Source organism: Mobula birostris, chromosome 25 (assembly GCF_030028105.1).
Source record: "Mobula birostris isolate sMobBir1 chromosome 25, sMobBir1.hap1, whole genome shotgun sequence".
NCBI lineage: Eukaryota > Metazoa > Chordata > Chondrichthyes > Myliobatiformes > Myliobatidae > Mobula > Mobula birostris.
Window position 1 is genome coordinate 1,516,820 of NC_092394.1, and position 22,482 is coordinate 1,539,301.

The following is a 22,482-nucleotide window of genomic DNA, read 5'->3' on the forward strand; positions in this document are numbered from 1 at the left end:
TGATATTACGACTGATTTATTATTACCAATGGGACAATCCATAATAACATTCCAGATATAATATACAGGATAAACAAGCAAGTACAACTTACTTCATAGAATAGACACTCCAAACACTCATGACATACAGAAATCAATGTGAAAAGCACCAGAAATATGTTGAATTAAAAAAAAATAAACTGAAAGACTTTGGAACATGAACGAGCTATACATTGTCCCAATAATAATAATTTCTACAACTGGTATCATCCAAAGTCACAACATAATAACGTTAAACAATTAGGCCTCCACAGCGATATGTTTGTATATCTTCGGAAAGCCACAATATTAAACACCACTAGAATAGTCAGAAAGTTCCTTGCAATTGAGAAATGAGTGTGCTTGAATATGTGCATACCTCAGGTTTTACTACCTTGAGTTGAGAAAAGATAAAAATACTAATAACAACTTTACTTATATTTCACCTTTTTCACATTAAGGTGCAGGCTCAAACTGTTCTACATAGATTGTAAAGATAAATCAGTATGGTAATAAAATATGAGACAAATTAAAAATCTTAAGTAAAAACAAACATTGTATAAAATAAAATGTCATTGAATAAACCAAATTATAGAAATGTATTCAACAGCAACAGGCACTAAGTAATTGTATAAGTCGGACAAATTAAAAGAGGATTTTGGAAGTGTTTTGAAACGCTCCACAGTACTAGCCTGGCATATCGCAGCAAGCAGAGTCCAGGTTTTTGGTGCACTACCTACCCTTGCACCTACCTTCATATCATCTGCAAAGTTTGCCACAAAACCATCAATAACACTATCTAAATCATTGACGAACAATGTAAAAAGTAGTGGTTCCAATACTGACCCTTGAGGAACACTAGTCACCGGCAGCCAACCAGAAAAGGCCCACTTATTCTCATTCACTGTCAGCCAGTATATTTCCTGTAACACCATAGGATTTTATCTTGTTAGGCAGCCTCATGTGAGGCACCTTTTTCAGATTCCTTTTAAAAATCAAAGTAAGTGACATCCACTGGCTCTTCTTTATCCACCCTACATGTTACTTCCTTGAAGAATTCGAACAGATTTGTCAGGTAAGATTTCCCCTTACAGAAACCATGCTGACTTTGACTTATTTTATCATTAGTCTCCAAGTCCTCCAAAACCTCATCCTTAATAAAGGATACAACACTTTCCCAGCCACTGAGGTGAGGCTAACTGGCCTATAATTTCCTCACTTTTGTCTTTCTCCCTACTTAGAGTGGAGTGACATTTGCAATTTACCAGTCCTCCGGGACCATGCCAAAATCAAGAGATTCTTGAAAAATCATGACCAATGCATCTGTCATCTCTTCAGCAACCTCTCAGGACTCTGGGACGTTCTCCATCTCATCAATCTTAAGACCTTCCAGTTTGCCACGCACTTTTTTCTTTGCAATTGCATCAGATTTTCTGATATAGCATCAGGTATGCTCAGATTTTCTTTTTTTTGGTTAAGATTCTTGCTGCTGCATTTTGAACAAGCTGCAGCTGATTTATATCTTTCTTAGGCAGTCCTGAAGGTTTCTTTACAGTAGTCTAATAGGCTAAAAATATATGTATCAAAAGACCCTCAGGCAAGGTGAACAGCAGTTGGAGACTTCATGGACAGGCTGGTGGAAGAGGCAGGCAGGAGGCATGAATTTGTGGGGGGTGGGGGGGAGTCAATACAAACCACAGGTTACATAGCATGTCTGATGAGGATAGTTGAGCAAACTAGGGCTTTTCTCTTTGGAGAATGAGAGGTGACTTGATGAAGATGTACAAGATGATAAGAGGCATAGGCAGAGTGGACAGCCAGTGACATTTTATCCCCAAGGGTAGAAATGGATAATATGAGGGGACATAATTTTAATGTAATTGGAGGGGGTGGGGGGGGGGAAGAATATCAGAGATAGTTGTCTTTTTTTAAACCCCGAGAGTGGCAGGTGTGCTGGGGTGGTGGTCTTAGGTGGGTACATTAGTGATAGAAAAATGGAGGGTTGTATTAGAGGGAAGGGTAAGATTGATCTTAGAATAGGTTAAAGGGCCTGTACTGTGTTGTACTGTTTGAAGTTCTCTGACACAAGTCTGTAAGGGGAATAAAATGGAGAGCTAGGGGAAAACCTACAGCACAATACAGGCCCTTCGGCCCACAAAATTGTGCCGAACATGTCCCTACCTTAGAAATTACTAGACTTCCTCATAGCCCTCTATTTTTCTAAGCTCCATGGACCTATCTAAAAGTCTCTATCGAACCCGCCTCCACCACTGTTGCCAGCAGCCCATTCCACGCACTCACCACTCTCTGCGTGAAAAACTTACCCCTGACATCTCCTCTGTACCTACTCCCCAGCACCTTAAACCTGTGTCCTCTTGTGGCAACCATTTCAGCCCTGGGAAAAAGTCTCTGTCTATCCACACAATCAATGCCTTTCATCATCTTATACACCTCTATCAGGTCACCTCTCATCCTCTGTCACTCCAAGGAGAAAAGGCCGAGTTCACGCAACCTGTTTTCATAAGGCACGCTCCCCAATCCAGGCAACATCCTTGTAAATCTCCTCCGCACCCTTTCTATGGCTTCCACATCCTTCCTGTAGTGAGGTGACCTGAACTGAGCACAGTACTCCAAGTGGGGTCTGACCAGGGTCCTATATAGCTGCAACATTACCTCTCGCCTCCTAAATTCAATTCCATGATTAATGAAGGCCAATACACCGTATGCCTTCTTAACCACAGCGTCAACCTGCACAGCTGCTTTGAGCGTCCTATGGACTTGGACCCCAAGGTCCCGCTGATCCTCCATGAGGGAGGTTGAATAAGGAGCCAGAAGTGACCTGAGGAAGAGTTCATTTCCTCAGTGAGGGATGAATTTGGACTATACAGCCAGGGAGGGGGGTTGGGGCAGATTCAATTACCCCACCCTAGGAGTGACCCCAATAGAGTGAAGGGCAGTTCAGGGAGGTGCCCCACCTTGGGAGTGAGGGGCTGTAGATGTCCCATCCTGGGGAGAAGGTGTCATCATCAATCATTAGGGAACAGATCATTCCCTGCTTCTAAACCCCCTGGCCTTCTGCTTTTCCCAACTCTAATGGAGAACCTTATGTGTACCTGCGTTACACAGCTCTTGCCATGTCTCCGGCATCTCAGCATGGGTTGGACAGTCAGATGTAAACCTTCTGCAGTCATGGGGCACAAGGAATTCACTTGTGTGTTGATGGTAATAGCCTCCAACCCGCCCTCTCCCCACACACAGCTACTAACCTGCAACACATGCCTTCCACTTCACCAGAATGGGCTGCACAGTAGTGTGCCAGCTAGCATAATGCTTTACAGTGTTGACGAGTGGCATTCAATTCCAGCTGCTGGCAGAATGGAGCTTGTGGTACTGTACGGAGGTTCTGGGGCACCCATTCACAGATGTAAGCTCAGGAGAGGGGCGAGCAGTTGGCTGGGGTCAAACGTTGACCAAGCTGCTGGTGGGACCTGTGAGGGGTCAATGTAGCCAGACCCAGGGGTAGATCAAGAAGCACATTCCCCCAAGTGACCCCCCCCCCCAACACTTCCTTGCTGGATGCCCAGAGATCAGGAGTGTGGGGTTGATGTGTTGAGAAGCAGCCCTCTCACACACTCCGACAGGAGCTGTGACCTCTCACGCTCAGTGTGTTGGTGGATTATGGACTCGGTACAACCCCATGCATCCACAGCTTGGTGCACTCTCCTGCCTCCAGTCAGATACAATCCAGTGTCTATTGAAAGGCCTCTCTCTCCCCACAGATGCTAACTGATCTGCAAAGCATTTCCACATGCTCGGTTATATTGCAGACTGGAGAGCTGTTCTAGGAGTGCTGCCAAAGACTTGATACTCTATCTGATCAACAGATCCAGAACTTTACAAATTGTGAAATGAAATTCAACTGAAAAATGAGAACAAGGTGGCAAAAAGGAGGAGGTGCTGAAGAAATAATTTAAGGAGTTAGAGAGAAAGCTGAAAAGCAGGACCTCCAGGGTAGTAATCACTAGATTGTTGCCTGTGTATGCACCAGTGAGGCCAAGAATAAGATGATTTGACAAATGAACGCATGACTAAGGAACTGGTGCAGGGCGCAAGGTTTCAGATTTCTGGATCATTGTGATCTCTTCTGTGGAAGTTATGACCTGTACAAAAGGGACAGGTTGCTTCTGAATCTGAGGGGTTCCAATATCCTTGCAGGCAGGTTTGCTAGAACTGTTGGGGAGGGTTTAAGCTAATTTGGCCAGGGGATAGGAACTGAAGTGATAGGGCAGAGGATGGGGCAGGTGGTTTACAAGCAGAAGCAGTGTGTAGTGAGACTGTCAGGAAGGATAGGCAGATGATAGGGCAAAATTGCAGTCAGTGGGATTAGTTAAAGTGCAGCAGGGGGCCAAAATGAAGAAGAGTGATGAATACAGGACTGAAGGTCTTATATTTGAATACCTGCAGTATATGGAATAAGATAGATGATCATGTGACACAGTTAGATTGGTAGGTATGATGTTGTGGGCATCTCTAAGTTGTGGTTGAAAGAAGGTTATGGTTGGGACCTTAACATCCAAGGATACACATTGTATCGAAAGGACAGGTAGGTAGGCAGGCAAAGGGGGTGGGGTGGCTCTGTTGGTAATAAAGAAATCAAATCCTTGCAAAAAGGTAACATAGGAATGAAAGATGTAAAATCTTTGTGGGTAGAGTTAAGAAACTGCAAGGGTAAAAAGATCCTTGAGTTATATACAGACCTCTGAACAGTAGCTAGGATGTGGACTACAACTTGCAATTGGAGATAGAAAATGCATGTCAAAAGGGCAATGCTACGAGGTCATGGGAGATTTCAATATGCAGGTAGATTGGGAAATTGGGTTGGTGCTGGATCCCACGAGAAGGAACTTGTAGAAAGCCAGGATGATGGCATTTTAGAACAGCTTGTGGTTGAGCTCACTAGGGGAGGATCAGCTATTGTGTAACGAACCATATTTGATTCGGGAAGTTAAAATAAAGGAACCCTTAGAGACAGTGAAGAGAATTAGAGAGGCATGAGAAAGGAAAGTTGATTGGAAAGGGACATTAGCAGGAATGATGGCACAACAGCAAAGGCTGGTGTTTATGGGGGATACTTAGAAGGAGCAGGAATGATACATCCCAAAGATGAAGTATTCTAAAGGGAGGATGAGGCAAACATGGCTAACAAAAAAAGTCACAATTGACATAAAGGCAAAAGAGAGGGCATATAATACTGCAAAAAAAAGTGAGAAGGTAGAGGATTGGAAAGTTTTTAAAAACCAATAGAAGGGAACTAAAAAAGCAATAAAAAGAGAAAAGATGAAATATGAAGGGAAGCTGGCCAATAATATAAAAGAGGATTCTAAAAGTTTTTTCCAGATAAATGAAGAGTAAAACTGAGGTGAGAGTGGATAATCAGATCACTGGAAAATGATGGCGAGGTGCTAATGGGGCACAAAGAAATGATGGAGGAATTCATTATGTATTTTGTGCCAGTCTTCACTGTTGAAGACACCAGCAGAATGCCAGAAATGTGAGAGTGCCAGGGGGCAGAAGTGTTTCTATTGCTAAGGAGAAGATGCTTCAAAAGCTGAAAAACTTGAAGGTAGACAAGTGACCTGGACCAGCTGGACAACACCTGAGGATTCTGAAAGAGGTAGATGAAGAGATTGTGAAGGCATTAGTAATGATCTTTCAAGGATCACTAGGTTCTGGAATGGTTCCCGAGGAGCGGAAAATTTCAAATTTCACTCCACTCTTTAAGAGAGGGAGTCAGAAGAAAGACAATCATAGGCCAGTTAGCCTGGCTTCAGTGGTTGGAAAGATGTTGGAATCTATTATTAAGGATGAGGTTTCAGGGTACTTGGAGGTACATGATAACATGGGCCAAAGTCAGCATTGTTTTCTAAAGGGGAAATCTTGCCTGACAAACTTGTTGGAATTCTTTGAGGAGATAATAGGCAGGATAGACAAAGGAGAGTCAGTGGATGTTGTTTTATTTGCATTTTCGGAAGGTCTTCGACAAGGTGCTGAGCGTGACACTGCTCAACAAGATAACAGCTCGTGGTATTACAGGAAAGATACTAGCATGGCTAAAAGATTGGCTGACTGGCAGGAGGCGAAGAGTGGGATTAAAGGGGCCTTGTTCTGAGCAACACACACAAAATGTTGGAGGAACTCAGTAGGCCGGGCAGCATTTATAGAAAACAAATACAGTCAACGTTTTGGGCCAAAACCTTTCAGCAGGACTTTTCTGGTTGACTGTTGGTGTCTAATACTGTGCTGCAGCAGTCCGTGTTGGAACTGCTTCTTTTTACACTGCATATTGATGATTTGGATGAAGGAATTGATGGCTTTGTGCCAAGTTTGCAGATGATACAAAGGAAGGTGAGGAAGCAGCATATCTGCAGAAGGACTTGGACAGATTGGGGGAATAGGCAAAGAAGTGGCAGATGGAATATAAAGTAGGGAAGTGCATGGTCATGCACTTTAGCAAAAAGGAGTCCTTGTGCAGGATTCTCTAAAGGCTAACTTGCATGTTGAGTCAGTGGTAAGAATACAAAATGTAATATTAGTCATTCATTTTGAGAGGTTTAGAATACAAAAGCAAGGGCATAATGCTGAGGCCTTATAAGGCATTGTTCAGACTGCACTTGGAGTATTGTGAGCAATTCTAGGCCTCTTCTCTAAGAAAAAAACGTGCTGGCATTGGAGAGGCTCCAGAGGAGGTTCACAAGAATATCCCAGGAATGAAAGCATTAACATATGAGGGGTGTTTGATGGCTCTGGGTCTAAATGCTGGAGTTTAGAAGAATGAGGGGGATCTCATTGCAACCTATTGAATATTGAAAGGCCTTGATAGAGTGGACGTCGAGAGGATGTTTCCTACAGTGGGGTAGTCTAGGACTAAAGGCTCAGAGTTGAGGGATATCCATTAAGAAATGAGATGAGGAAAATTTTCTTTAGCCAGAGTGTGGTGAATCTGTGGAATTCATTGCCACCGACAGCTATGCAGGCCAAGTCATTTGGGAATATTTAAGGCAGAAGTTGCTAAGTTTTTGATTAATCAGGGAGTCAAAGGTTACGGGGAGAAGGCAGGAGAATGGGGTTGACAGGGATAATAAATCAGCCATGTTGGAATGGTGCAGTAGACTCCATGGGCCTAATGCGAGGGCAGAATTATACCTTATTGTCAGATCATCAGAAGTCACAACTTACTTATTAATGTTTGTTGTGGGAGAGAATATTGCTCCAATCTTGTCTGGCCAGACACTCACTGACTCAATTACCCTGACTTAAATAGGCAGCACAGTAACATAGTAGTTAGCACAATCACTTTACAGCAATTGCCGATCAGGGTGTGATTCCCGCCACTGTATCTTCGCCCCCTGAAAGCGTGGGTTTCTTCCCACATTCCAAACACGTACAGGCTAAGATTAGTGAGTTGTGGGCATGGTGTGTTGCCGCTGGAAGTGTAGCGACACATGCAGGCTCCTCCCCGCATAATCCTCAGTGATTCCATTTAACACAAATGATGCATTTCACTGTGTTTCAATGTACATGTGACAAATAAAATTCATCTTTATCTTTTCATCTTTATCCCTTAAATGCCCAGAAAAAAACATGTAGAACAACAAATGACCTTTTGCCGGCAGTGCAGGAGCATGTGAATTACAAACTGCAGGATGTCAGTGCTGTGTATTCACAAAGTCAAGGTTTATAGGTAGAAGTCTCAGAGCCACAGAAACTCAACTCCAGCTCCTCATCCGGGGCTCACTTGCAACGAAGCTCCTGCTACATCTCTCCCAGCTCTCCTTCCATCATCCGCACGAGCACGTACAGCTCTGCCAGCCCCACCACAGAGGCCACAATCACTGCACTGACAACACACTGTGGCAGAAGGGAAGAGACAGGCAAAAGTTAGAGAACAAGCCCATCTCAGACAGACAGACACACATTCAGTGAGGTTGTGTGAGACTAGAATAAGAAGTCATGGGTTAAGGGTGGAAGGTGAAATGTTTAATGGGAATATAAGGGGTGAACTCTTCACTCAGAGGGTGGTGAGAGTGTAGAATAAGCTGCCAGCCAAAGTGGTGGCTTCGGATTTGATTTCAACATTCGAGAGAGGTTTGGATAGCTACATGAAGGGCTATGGTCCAGGTACAGTCTAAGGGACTAGGCAAATTAACAGTATGGCATAGACTAGATGGGCTGAAGGCCCACACCGCACACAGATGCATATTCCATTCTCTTGGTAATACAGGTAACCCCGCTTTTAGAAAGTTTGCTTTTACGAAAGACCTACATTAGTACCGGTTTTCACTAACCGAAAGAAATCCAAAGAGGATTTTTGCTTTTACGAAAAAAGGCGAAAAGCGAAAATAGCATTCAGCGTTTGTTTTGCAGCAAGCCATTATAGAGGCAGCGCGCACCCCGAGCAGCGAGAGTGGCGCCACCAAGTGCCTTCCCCAGGAACTACACTCAGCATCTCAGCATCAAGCTGCCATAGCTTTGAATGTGTCTGTGAGCATCTGTGCTTTATCTCGATTTATTTTGTGCATCCGTTCGCAAGATGTATCCTAAGGTATCAGAAAAGCCTAAGGGAGCTTGTAAGGGTGTTAACGCTTAGCGTAAAACTGGATGTAATTAAGTGTTTCGATCGTGGTGAACGAAATAAAGACATCATGCGTGCGTTGAATTTGCCTGCGTCCACCACTCATACTATTTACACGCAGAGAGAAAGGATCTTGAAAGCTGCCGATGTTACTATTGGTTCTGCTAGTAGTAAAGTGGTCTCTTTTAGTCGGCATCAGGGAATGGATAAAATGTAAAGTCTATTGCTTGAGTGGATTGATGGGTGTACAAGGCATGGTGTTCTGTTATGTTTTCTTATACTTAAAGGAGAAATCAGTCAGTTTTTTTAATAAGCTGTAACAGAAAGCACTGGACGATGGTGATGAAAGTGTTGCGGAAGTGGAATTTAAAGGTTTTATGTGTTATTTGGTATGATTTGGTAGGTTATTTTTTGGGTCTGGGAACGCTCAAAAATTTTTCCCATATAAATTAATGGTAATTGGTTCTTTGCTTTATGCCATTTTGGCTTACGAAAGGTTTCATAGGAACGCTCTACTTTCAGATAGCCAGGGAAACCTGTATTTATTACCACTAGAAATCCAGATCACGCATATTCCTGTCGGGATGGTCCAGACTGTGTTTGGAAGCAGATCAGGATAAACTTCAGTACAGGGAGGCAAGAGCAGAGCTTGGGGTCCATTGGTCAGTCCGACTACAGCCCTTTGAGGATGCCAAACCTCAGAATCCAGTGTATTTGCCACACACTCAGGTCAGTTGTCCATTAACACTATCCCAGCAAACCCCAAACCACAGCCACATGACCTTTCCCCTTAACCCCTCCTCATCAAAGCCCTCCATTACAACATCACTCCTGCCATCAGGTGCCCACACTCACCGCAGCCGGCTCTGTGAAAATGTACTGACTGCCCAGGTAGGCACAGGCGAATGCAGCCCCCACGGTCACCATGAAGTTAAAGATGGTCACAACCAATGCCTTGACTGACCGCACTGCAACACACACAGAGCAGAGGGACATGTCAGTGAGGTCCGCAGGCCGACTCCAACACAGGTAGGCAATAGAAGCCTCAAAAGCACAGGAGACTCCTCACAGCACTGGAGAAATGGGAGAAATGCTCTTACAGTAACTCTGGGCAGGTTAGGGATGTGTGGATACAGCACACAAGCTCCTCGATGACAGATGTACATTGAGCTTTAACAGCAGAGGTGATTTTGTATGGAGTTTGTGTCGTGGAGGTGCCCCCACTGCCACCAAGACATCAGGAAGAGAATGGGTGGGTGAGCTGCTGCCTACCGTTCCGATGATCCCCGTGTCACTGGGGAAACAGACATTCCCCAATACAAAGCCTCACCCTCTGCACTTCAAGAAATGCAAGTTGAAAAAAAACAATAGTTTATTTGGGCTGCAGAGATTCAAAGAGCATTAAATATCAAAGTTATGTGTGTAGTATACAACCCTGAGATTTATCTTCCTCACAGGCAGCCACAGAACTTAAGAAAAACATGGAACCTGTTCAGTAAATTTGTCTACTTTTTCCATGAGTCATTTTTGTTCTATATCCCATACTTTAGGCACAGAACTGTGAATTCTAACAGGGCGAGTTATTGTTACTTGTAACGAGTTATGGCTGTAATGTGGGAGGTGGGCAGAGGATAGGAGTAAGCCACTTGGCTCCTCAAGCCTGCCCCACTATTTAATACGACCATGGCTGGCCTGCCCCCGACCAGACCCCATTACCTCCCTATATCTTTAAAAGATTTCTAATGACCCAGCCCCCACAATGTTCAGACATTTACGACCCACTGCAAGAGGAACTTCCTACATACATGGGTTTTAAATGACCAACCTATATTGAAAGCTTGTCTCCTTGTTCATGACTGTCCCAGTAATGGAGAAATCCTAGATAATGGTGGGATATGGGCCCATGTGGGCACAGGGTACTAACTTGGTTCAGCACAACATTGTGGGCTGAAGGGCCTGTTCCTGTGCTGTATTGTTCTGTCTCACATTTACCCTATCAAACCCTCTCAGGATCTTATAGTATTCAATAAGATCAACCCCTCATCTCCTGAACTCCAAAGGATCCCGAGCCAGTGATGACTGGACTGTCCAATCAGAGTTGGTCAAGGTGTACGATCATCGGATCAATAAAGCTCCCCTTGCACCACCCCAACCCCATGGGTGCTTCTAATCTCAGTGTAACCTTTCAATGAGTTCCAGCTGACCAACAAACCCTCAGCGGCCCCAGCCACACTGAACGAAACTGGTGAACAAGTACAAGTCCAATGGCAGGGTGACCAACTCATTTCACATCAGAAAACAAAGAAAACAGGAGATGCTGGGATCCAAAGCAATACAAACATTGGAAGAACTCGGCCAATTAGGCAGTACCTGTGGAAGGAGAAACCAGTTCAGGTTTCAGGCCTGGGATCTGTTGACCAGAAAGAACTACAGTCTGCAAATCAATGAATTCAAATGAATCAAGGACAGTGGAAGCAGACAGACCAATTGCTTTTGTTCTTGCCATGAGGGAGGAGATGGAGGCTGCCATTTATGAAGAGACTGTGTTCTCCTTTTTGTGAGTTAGTTGCTTGGCTTAATCAGTGATTTAAAGTCGACACAGCGATGCCTCAGGTAATCTGCTGAACTGGGGATCATTTCCAAATAAGAAATTACTTGTGAGGTGTTCTTGGTTGGATACAACATGTGTGTTTTTGACTGTTGGAATATGAATCCGTGCTGTGTGATTCAAGCTGGTTGCTGATTGATAACAAAGAGCCATAAATTACTGGTTGTCGCTTGCTGGGAAGAGGGCAATAAATGGATGCTGGCCTGGATCAGAGCCAATAAAAAGGTGTAAACGGTCCAATGACACTGAAATGTCATTTGAATTGGTAAGGAATGAATATAAAAGCAGACGGTTCAAGGGTGTTGGCGGCTGTAACTCAAGGAGACCAGCTATCGTGGCTGTAAAGTACCCCGCGGACACGCGAAGATTCAAAACAGGACCATGAGGAACAGGTGGCCAGCAGAAAAACTACTTCATAACTGGTATTATATTTTCTATTCTTTGACCGTTGTTGGAAGGTCGAGGAAAACAGTAAATTGTGTAAGTTCCCATGTTCTTCTGTTGAGACAATAAAGGTACTTATTGGTACTTACTGATTCTCTCTGTGCCTCCCTGGTCATTATTACAAGGGGTGATTCTTGTAACAGACCTTTCCTCAGGGCCCATTACGCCTAAATGATAATTGGCCTCTCTTTCACCAGTACTGCCTGACCTACTGAGATCCTACACACAAGAGATTCTGCATAGGCCGGAAATCCAGAGTAACACACACAAAATGGTGGAGGAACTCAGCATGTCAGGCAGCATCTATAGAGGGGAATAAACAGTTGGCACGAGATTGGCTCAAAACGTTGACTGTTTATTCCCCTCCACAGATGATGCACAACTTGCTGGATGAATTTGCAGTTTGCACATCCTGCAGAGATCTCCCTTTTTCCCCCCCCCCCACATTGGGTCCTGCCTTCTGTTACGACCCATTCAGATGATGAGGAAAGCCTTTAGCCACTCACCTTGCCTGGCCAAATCTCCCAGGGTGCCATGTCGGTTTATCTGCTGGGAACAAACAAATGAAAAGAATGTTATCACAAAGCCGCAGCCAAGCTGCCCTTCTCCTGGACCAGCACAGGACAACAGGACAAAGGGCACTATGGTAGCCTAGCAGTTAGCGCAACACTATTACACCTCAGGGTGTCAGGGTTCAGTTTGGAGTTCAATTCCAGTGTTCTCTATAAACAAGTTTGTACATTCCTTCCTGTGTGCATGTTGGTGTTCTTCTGGTGCTCCAGTTTCCTCTCACAGTGTAAAGAAGCCCGGTCAGTAGGTTAATTGGTCATTTTAAATTGTCCTGTGATTAGGCTAGGGTTAAATCGTAGGTCGCTGGGTGGTGCAGCTTGAGGGGGCCTATTCCACGCTGTATCTCTAAGTAAATAAATAAGCCCCTGGTAAAGAAAACAACACCTGGCAATTGACATTTTTGGTAATCCGTCTGTACTCCTCATTTGCCAACTTTGCTTTGATCTTTTCCAGTCTGGCCACCAGCTCAGGGTTCTGGAAGAGACGGGGATATGATGTAAGAAGAGGATCTTTAACATTTTACAACTGAAACCCTCTAACACGATCCCTCGAGAGTGCCAACCCCTTTTTGAATGCCGCTGTGAGTGGGCAGAGCAGAGGGGAGCTGGTGCTGGAATCATGCCCGGTTTCATCTGGTCCTCAGTACAGACAATCACTCAAGGAGCTGAGGCTGGTGACCCACTCTGCAGCAACCCCGGCAAAACGTCTGTGCGTTTTGCAAGGCAATGCCCAGGCCAGGATCAGCTCATTTATTACGTAGTGAATACAAGAACGTGCTTGTGTATAAGGTAGCTCACATCCTAAAGAGCACTCTCACTTTCTCTCTGCCTGCGGGAGTGGTTACCCACTGGTGGACCATGGCAAGGAAACACTGGATGCTAATTCACCCGCTCCCAAGCCAAGGTTCAGTGACATCAAACATTCAGGATAGAGAATTCTGTTTGGACATCCACTCAGGAGAGAGAATACTCAGGCAGTCTGAGCTATGGGCCACCACACTGCCCATCGCCAGAAGCATCCAGCACTGCAAAACATTTGACAGAAACTGGCTCAGCAACGTGACACCCAAGGTGCAGGACAACTACAACCACTGGTGGAGAAGCCCCTCACTCCTAGACTCCGCACAGACCCCAGGCAGACCCGATGAGGCAAAGAGCCTCCTCCTACCAGGAGTAAAACAATTCTGACTATTGAGCTACCTCTGCCTCGCTTCTTATATAGAACTATATAAAATTGTAGGAAGCTAGACACACACTCAACATTTTAGGAACAACCTCCTTCCTTCTGCCGTCAGATTTCTAAACAAGCAATGAACCCATGAACACTATCTCCCTATTTCCATGACTTACTTTTTGTTTTTATATTTATTTTAACTTACAGTAATTTTTTATGCATTGCACTGCTGCCATAAAACAACGAATTGGACAACTTATAGCCTCAGAGAAGTACAGCACCGAATCAGTACCACTGGCCCATCTAGTCCATGCCGAAATGATTTAAACTGCCTAGTCCCATTGACCAGCACTAGGACCATAGCCCTCCATATCCCTACACGTACCTATCTAAACTTCTCAAATGTTGAGATCGAGCTCACATGCACCACTTGTGCTGGCAACTCATTTCACACTCTCTGAAGAACTTCCCCCTCATTTTTCCCTTAAACCTCACCTTTCACCCTTAACCCTTGATCCCTGGTTGTAGTCCCATCCAACCTCTGAAGGCAAGCATACTGTGAGCCACTTCTTCACCACCTAATCCAGCAGTGTTGTCAGTTCCAGAGAACTACGGACTTGAACCTCAAGATCCCTCTATTCCCCAACATTCCTCAGTGTTCCACCTGAAGAAAGTTCTCAGCCCGAAACATCAACTGTTTTCTCCCCTCCATAGATGCTGCCTGTCCTGCTGAGTTCCTTCAGCATTTTGTGTGTAGCTTAGGGTAGATGCAGGGATGTCTTTTGTCCTAGCCAGGATGTATACACAGGCTCTGAGTAAGAAATCGGTCGTTCAGTACAGGAGGTAAGAAGGATCGCCTTCTCTCAGAAAATAGAGAATCTTTGAATTTCTCTGCCCAAGGGGGCAGCGGAGACTCAGTTACTGATCACATTGAAGTCGGAGATGAACAAGTTTTGGTTACTTAGCAAGCAGTAAGGACCAAATGACCTAGTCACACGTTCTCTGAGGGCAATGTGGCACCAGTGAGTGGGAGGGTGGCATAGATCAGTGTTCAGTGCAGAAACCAGTGCTAGATTAAGGACAGCATTCCACCACCACCATCCTCCCTCAGTAATCTCTTCCCATATTTTATACTCACCCTCTCGGGCAACTTCACCTCTGGTGTAAATATTTCTGCTCCCTCCAGAAGTTCATGAAGATACACTGGGAACCCTGCAAATAAAGCACACAAACCATCACAGCTCAGCAACTTGGTACAAGGGCTATTGAAAACACTGGTCAGGATCAGATACAGGTTTCTAGCAATGTCTTTTTTAATGTGAAATTTGTTGTTATTGCGGCAGCAGTACAGTGCCAGGACATAAAATTATAAATTACAAAACAAATAAATAGTGCAAAATAAAGGAACAGTGAGGTAGTGTTCACGGGCTCATGGACTGTTCAGAAATCTGACAGAAGGGAAGAAGCTGTCCCTAAATCACTGAGAATGTCTCTCCTGACTCGTGTATCTCCACTTTAATGGTAGTAATGAGAAGGGGGAAAATAGAAAGATAGAAAATAGGTGCAGGAGTAGGCTATTCGGCCCTTCGAGCCTGCACCGCCATTCAGTATGATCATGGCTGATCATCCAACTCAGAACCCCGCCCCAGCCTTCGCCCCATACCCCCTGATCCCTGTAGCCACAAGGGCCATATCTAACTCCCTCTTAAATATAGCCAATGAACTGGCCTCAACTGTTTCCTGTGGCAGAGAATTCCACAGACTCACCACTCTCTGTGTGAAGAAGTTTTTCCTAATCTCGGTCCTAAAAGGCTTCCCCCTTATCCTCAAACTGTGACCCCTCGTTCTGGACTTCCCCAATATCGGGAACAATCTTCCTGCATCTAGACTGCCCAATCCCTTTAGGATTTTATACTTCTCAATCAGATCCCCCCTCAATCTTCTAAATTCCAACGAGTACAAGCCTAGTTCATCCAGTCTTTCTTCATATGAAAGTCCTGCCATCCCAGGAATCAATCTGGTGAACCTTCTTTGTACTCCCTCTATGGCAAGGATGTCTTTCCTCAGATTAGGGGACCAAAACTGCACACAATACTCCAGGTGTGGTCTCACCAAGGCCTTGTACAACTGCAGTAGTACCTCCCTGCTCCTGTACTCGAATCCTCTCGCTATAAATGCCAGCATACCATTCGCCTTTTTCACCGCCTGCTGTACCTGCATGCTCACTTTCAATGACTGGTGTATAATGACACCCAGGTCTCGTTGCACCTCCCCTTTTCCTAATCGGCCACCATTCAGATAATAATCTGTTTTCCTATTTTTGCCAACAAAGTGGATAACTTCACATTAAATTGCATCTGCCATGAATTTGCCCACTCACCTAACCTATCCAAGTCACCCTGCATCCTCCTCACAGCTAACACTGCCGCCCAGCTTCGTGTCATCCGCAAGCTTGGAGATGCTGCATTTAATTCCCTCATCCAAGTCATTAATATATATTGTAAACAACTGGGGTCCCAGCACTGAGCCTTGCGGTACCCCACTAGTCACTGCCTGCCATTCTGAAAAGGTCCCGTTTATTCCCACTCTTTGCTTCCTGTCTGCTAACCAATTCTCTATCCACATCAATACCTTACCCCCAATACCGTGTGCTTTAAGTTTGCACACTAATCTCCTGTGTGGGACCTTGTCAAAAGCCTTTTGAAAATCCAAATATACCACATCCACTGGTTCTCCCCTATCCACTCTACTAGTTACATCCTCAAAAAATTCTATGAGATTCGTCAGACATGATTTTCCTTTCACAAATCCATGCTGACTTTGTCCGATGATTTCACCGCTTTCCAAATCTGCTGTTATCACATCTTTGATAACTGACTCTAGCAGTTTCCCCACCACCGACGTTAGGCTAACCAGTCTATAATTCCCCGGTTTCTCTCTCCCTCCGTTTTCAAAAAGTGGGGTTACATTAGCCACCCTCCAATCCTCAAGAACTAGTCCAGAATCTAACGAGTTTTGAAAAATTATCACTAATGCATCCGCTATTTCTTGGGCTACTTCCTTAAGCACTCTGGGATGCAGACCCTCTGGCCCTGGGGATTTATCTGCCTTTAATCCCTTCAATTTACCTAACACCACTTCCCTACTAACATGCATTTCGCTCAGTTCCTCCATCTCACTGGACCCTCTGTCCCCTACTATTTCCTCCTTAGTGAAGGCAGAGCCAAAGTAATTATTCAATTGGTCTGCCATGTCCTTGCTCCCCATAATCAATTCACCTGTTTCTGTCTGTAGGGGACCTACATTTGTCTTTACCAGTCTTTTCCTTTTTACATATCTATAATAGCTTTTACAGTCAGTTTTTATGTTCCCTGCCAGTTTTCTCTCATAATCTTTTTTCCCCTTCCTAATTAAGCCCTTTGTCCTCCTCTGCTGAACTCTGAATTTCTCCCAGTCCTCAGGTGAGCCACTTTTTCTGGCTAATTTGTATGCTTCTTCTTTGGAATTGATACTATCCCTAATTTCTCTTGTCAGCCATGGGTGCACTACCTTCCTTGATTTATTCTTTTGCCAAACTGGGATGAACAATTGTTGTAGTTCATCCATGCGATCTTTAAATGCTTGCCATTGCATATCCACCGTCAATCCTTTAAGTGTCATTTGCCAGTCTATCTTAGCAAATTCACGTCTCATACCTTCAAAGTCACCCCTCTTTAAGTTCAGAACTTTTGTTTCTGAATTAACTATGTCACTCTCCATCTTAATGAAGAATTCCACCATATTATGGTCACTCTTACCCAAGGGGCCTCTCACGACAAGATTGCTAATTAACCCTTCCTCATTGCTCAAAACCCAGTCTAGAATAGCCTGCTCTCTAGATGGTTCCTCGACATGTTGGTTCAAAAAACCATCCCGCATACATGCCAAGAAATCCTCTTCCTCAGCACCTTTACCAATTTGGTTCACCCAATCTACATGTAGTTTGAAGTCACCCATTACAACTGCTGTTCCTTTATTGCACACATTTTTAATTTCCTGTTTAATACCATCTCCGACCTCACTACTACTGTTAGGTGGCCTGTACACAACTCCCACCAGCGTTTTCTGCCCCTTAGTGTTATGCAGCTCTACCCATATCGATTCCACATCTTCCCGGCTTATGTCCTTCCTTTCTATTGCGTTAATCTCCTCTCTAACCAGCAACGCCACCCCACCTCCTTTTCTTTCATGTCTATCCCTCCTGAATATTGAATATCCCTGAACCTTGAGCTCCCATCCTTGGTCACCCTGGAGCCATGGGAACGATCTGGATGGGGAGAGTTGTTAATGATGGATGCACCCTTCCTGAGTATTTGGTGAGGATTCACAATACCATCAATGAAAGCGTGCCCAGCCACTCCGTACAGGTTCCCTGAGGCAGCAGTTAAGGAGGGAGAGCCACAGAAGGAGCTCTCTGTCTCACAGATGAATGAGTGACTACTTACACAAGACAGAGAGAACAGCCAGCAAGTATAAGGTGAAATGAATGGTGTCCCATAGGGATCTGGCCTTAACCTTCCACAATTCATGAGAATGATATGTGAAAGTACCAAGAGTACTGCTGCTGGCCTTGCTGGATACACAAACACAGAGAGGAAAGGAATGGAATGTTTAAGTGAGCGGGCCAAGATCTGACAAACTGAGAGTAATAGGGGAAAATGGGAAATTGTCTATTTTGGCAGGAAAGAAAAGGCAACCTCATTCATCGTCTAGGTGGCTGGGCAGTACTGAGGGAATGCCACCCTGCCAGAGGTGGTGACAGGTCCAAGGGATCAGCACCCAGCACAGAGGGCAGTGGTGACCGTAAGGGACAGAGCAGCTGTGTGACAGCAGCACCGTACTAAGGTGCGATATTGAGTGAGGGAGAGTATCAGTGAGCAGTAGAGTGCTGAGGGAAGGGTGGAGGAAGCTTTACAAAGGTTGTTGATTTTCTGTGGGAGAGGCAGTGCTAAGGAAGCGCAGTGCTAAGGAAGCAGAGTGCCGTCAGAGGGACAAGAGTGCAGTTTGGTATTCATACAACGTAGAACATTACAGCATATTGTAAGCCATTCAACCCACAATGTTGTGACGACCACTTAACCCACTCTAAGATCAATCAATCTCTTCCCTCCTACGTAGCCCTCCAATTCTCTGTCATCCATGTGCCTATCTAAGATTTTCTTAAATGACCCTCATATCTGCCTCTCTAACACCATTCTTGGCAGCATGTTCCACGCACCCAAACTGTGTAAAAAAAAAAAAAAAAAAAAAAACTATCTCTGACATCCCCCCATACTTTCCTCCAGTGAAAGTACTACAGGGCGGTTGAGGACCCTACATTGACTGGATTGAGGCTGTGACTGTGAGTCACTGAAAAATGTAAGCTCATATTTATACAGTACCTACCACATCTGAATTTTACACCAATATCTAAGTTTTGAGGTTCATTTGGAGTTGTAGAGGAAGAGGCTGACAAATACTGAGATGAATGCTCAGTGTGTGCTCGCTATACAAACACCAAAATAACACAGCTACTGAACTTCCTGTGTCCCAACAGCATATCACACAGAATAATGGAATTAAACACCAGACTCTTATAGAAACATAGAACATTACAACATAGTACAGGCCCTTCAGCCCACAATATTATGCCAGCCTTTTAACCCACTCCAAGATCAATTTAGCCCTTCCCTCCCATATAGCCTTCCATTTTTCTTTCATCCATGTGCCTATTTAAGAGTCTCTTAAAGGTCCCTGACCAAGAGTTAGCAGGAACCAGTTAACACTGTTATTCTGGTCCCAGATTACTTGCCTTCTTTTCGTAAGAATCTGTGGAGTTTTCTCAGGAGGCTGAAAGGAACCGTGGGGGTGGGCTTTGTTCCTGTGAAGCAGGATTGCAGTTCAGAGTGCAGGTCCACAGGCAGAGAATGACCCTCCTTCATCGCAAGGCCAAGCTGTTGGAGGAAGCCATCCCTCACTTGCAGAGCACACGCCATAGATGTTGAACTGTGAGCAGTCCAGAGTGGAAATCTGGAAGAGCTGGTCACAACAAATGCATTAACAGCAAGCAAAGCAGAAGGTAGAATGAGTAATTTTCAAAATTGGTTTATTATTGTCACAGGTACTCAGATACAGTTAAAGAGGGCAGCATGCAGCGTAGAGGTTAGAGTAATGCTTTGCAGTGCCAGCTGTCAGGACATCATGGTTCGATTCCCATCACTGTCTGTAGCAGTTCGTTCACAAGTTCAAAGTAAATTTATTATCAAAGTACATTTATGTCACCGTATACAACCCCAAGATTCATTTCTTGCAAACATACTCAATAAATCCATAATAGAATAACTGTAAGAGTCAACGAAAGACTGCACGAACTTGGGCGTACAACCAGTGTGCAAAAAACAACAAATCATGCAAATACAAAATGAAATAAATAATAGTAATAAATAAATAAATAATAAATATTGAGAACATGAAATGAAGAATCCTTGAAAGTGAGTTCATAGGTTGTGGGAACATTTCAGTGATAGGACAGGTGAAGCTGAGTGAAGTTATCCCCTTTAGTTCAAGAGTCTGATGGTTGAGGGGTAATAATTGTTCCTGAACCTGGTGCTGAGAGTCCTGTGGCTCCTGTATCTCCCTCCTGATTGCGGCAGCAAGAAGAGAGCGTGACTTGTGTTGTGGGGCTCCCTGATGATGGATGCTGCTTTCCTGAGACACTGCTCTACATAGATGTGCTCACATCTACACATGATGGACTGGGCCATATCCACTACCTTTGGTCGGATTTTCTGTTCAAGGGCATTGGTGTTTCCATACCAGGCTGTGTTGTAACTAGTCAATATACTCTCCACTACACATCTATAGAAGTTTGTCAAAGTTTTAGATGTCAAACTGAGTCTCTGCAAACTCCTAAGGAAGGAGAGGTGCTGTCATGCTTTCTTCAAAATTACATTTACATGCTGATCCCAGGACAGGCTGTCCAAAATAATACCACCAAGGAATGCGAGTTGCTAACCCTCTCCAATATGATCCTCCGATGAGAACCTCTGGTTTGCTTCTCCTGACGTCAATAAACAGCTCTGTGGTCTTGCTGACACTGAGTGAGAGGTTATTATTATGGCACCAGTCATCCAGATTTTCAATCTCCCTCATATATGCTGATTCATCACCACATCTGATTCGGCCTACAACAGTGGTGTCATCAGCAAACTTAAAAATCCCATTGGAGCTGTGCTTAGCCACACAGCCAGAATCAGAATTACATTTATTATCACCAGCATGTGTTGTGAAATTTGTTAATTTAGCAGCAGCAGTTCAATGCGATACATAATAATACAGAAAGAAAAATATAAATGGATTTAAAAAATATATGTATATTAATTAAAATAGTGCAAAAACAGAAATAATATATATTTAAAAAGTGAGGTAGATTCAATGTCCATTTAGGAATCAGATGGCAGAGGGGAAGAAGCTGTGCCTGAATTGCTGAGTGTGTGCCTTCAGGCTTCTGTACCTCCTACCTGATTGTAACAATGAGAAGAGGGCATGCCCTGGGTGATGGGGGTCCTTAATAATGGACGCTGCCTTTCTGAGGTTGATTCTATTTTTTTTAATCAAGCCACTCCAAAGATAAGTACTTGGAGATAATACAAAAGTAAAAAAAACACAAAAATATAGAATATAGTGTTACAGAGAAACTGTAGAGCAGTTAGACAAAGTGTGGGTATCAAAAACAACCCTAATGCATCACATGTACTCCAAAACACAGTGAAATAAGTTTAAAAAGGAACTTTAGGGCTAATTTTTATCTTGCAAAGAGAGCGATTGATATCTAGAATACTAGAAGAGATTATGGTAGAATCACTATGTTTTAGAGGCATTTACATAGACACAATAGACAAGGTATACATGGATATGGTTCTGATGCAAGCAAATGAAATTCAGATGTAAGTAAATATGGAAATGTAGATAAATTAAACAATACTTTATGTAGCAGACACGTGAAATACAGCAAGCACTCAGAAGTCAGGCAGCATCTATGGAGAAGTAGAGAAAATGCTTCAACTCTTCTCGTCCTCCAGTTACGCCCACTGCCTGCCAACATGACGAACTCACTACACTATCCCTGTTCCCAGCCTCTCACTCTCCCTCCATTCCCAATCCTAGTCCCTCACTCCTTCTAACCCCACCCCCAACCCTTCACTCTGAGCCCGGTGCCAGATGAAGGGTCTACGGCCTGAAGCATTAACCCCGCTATTAACCGACTCTGACCGACCGGCTGGGCATCGCCTGCTTAGTCCGGCCAGGACGGAGGTTTACCTGTTACCGGGCGGATTTGAACCGAGTCTGGGGCAGAAGTCGGAAAAGCGTCCTTACGTAATTTGTAAAATCACACCAAATGTAAGCAGCAGGTTTAAACCTCGGCGAGGAAAAGGACACAGCCCCGAGCTGAATTAAATCCGCCGTGAGCTCTGCGCTCTGAGCTCTTACCTTGCAGCAACTTCAGGCGCAGGCTTCAGGCCGCGCTAGGCCCATCGCCATGGCAACCGCCGCCATCTTAGTTGGGGGCGACTGCAGGCCTGGGATTGGAACAGTGGTGGTAGCGACCAAGGGTTGCAGACAACACGCCCCGCACAGTCATGGCGGCTCCGGTGCTTGGCTGGTGTGTGTCGGCCTTGGCCAGGAACCCAGCCGCCGCTCTCCGCGCCCTGGCCGTATGCCGCGCCTGCAGTATCGATCAGCGGCAGCAGCACGCCCGCCTCCTTTCGTCCAGGTAAGGTTCCGGCTCCAGGGTTGTGCGCAGGAGGTAAGCGGAGCCAAGGTTACTGAGGGTGCGAGACCGCTTCTGGAAATAACGCTGATCCCCTAACCCCCGGATAAATGTCCCCGCATTTCCCCCGATGTATATATCCTTTCTCGAGTACCCACCAATTACCGCGTACACCCCACCACTTCTCCTCCCCTGCCATGTACAACTCCACCCACGCCGTGTACGACCCCCGCCTCCCCCGTGTATACA

General features: G+C 44.7%; 2 protein-coding genes across 6 annotated transcripts in view; one reads left to right on the forward strand and one right to left on the reverse strand.

Annotated features, from left to right (window-relative positions):
- tmem199 (transmembrane protein 199) lies at positions 1 to 22,238 on the reverse strand. 4 transcript variants are annotated; one of them, XM_072243550.1, is made up of 7 exons: positions 21,954 to 22,238; positions 19,276 to 19,502; positions 14,584 to 14,657; positions 12,657 to 12,746; positions 12,209 to 12,251; positions 9,506 to 9,618; positions 1 to 7,926 (listed from the first exon to the last, which is right to left on the reverse strand). In XM_072243550.1, exons 2-7 carry the CDS (start codon positions 19,457 to 19,459, stop codon positions 7,831 to 7,833), a joined length of 600 nt encoding a protein of 199 aa, XP_072099651.1. In that variant the 5' UTR covers positions 19,460 to 19,502; positions 21,954 to 22,238; the 3' UTR covers positions 1 to 7,830. The 4 variants fall into 4 exon arrangements, with proteins under 4 accessions (XP_072099651.1, XP_072099652.1, XP_072099654.1 ...); XM_072243551.1 differs by having other exon boundaries at positions 21,840 to 22,000; XM_072243553.1 differs by having other exon boundaries at positions 12,209 to 12,248; positions 21,783 to 22,000.
- poldip2 (polymerase (DNA-directed), delta interacting protein 2) overlaps positions 22,055 to 22,482 on the forward strand; it is a 35,667-nt gene continuing 35,239 nt past the window's right edge. Inside the window, exon 1 of one of the 2 annotated variants that reach the window (XM_072243547.1) lies at positions 22,055 to 22,236. In XM_072243547.1, the coding sequence (XP_072099648.1) occupies positions 22,103 to 22,236 (134 nt within the window). In that variant the 5' untranslated portion in view covers positions 22,055 to 22,102. The remainder of the gene's footprint in view (positions 22,237 to 22,482) is intronic. The other variant, XM_072243548.1, reaches the window with a different exon arrangement.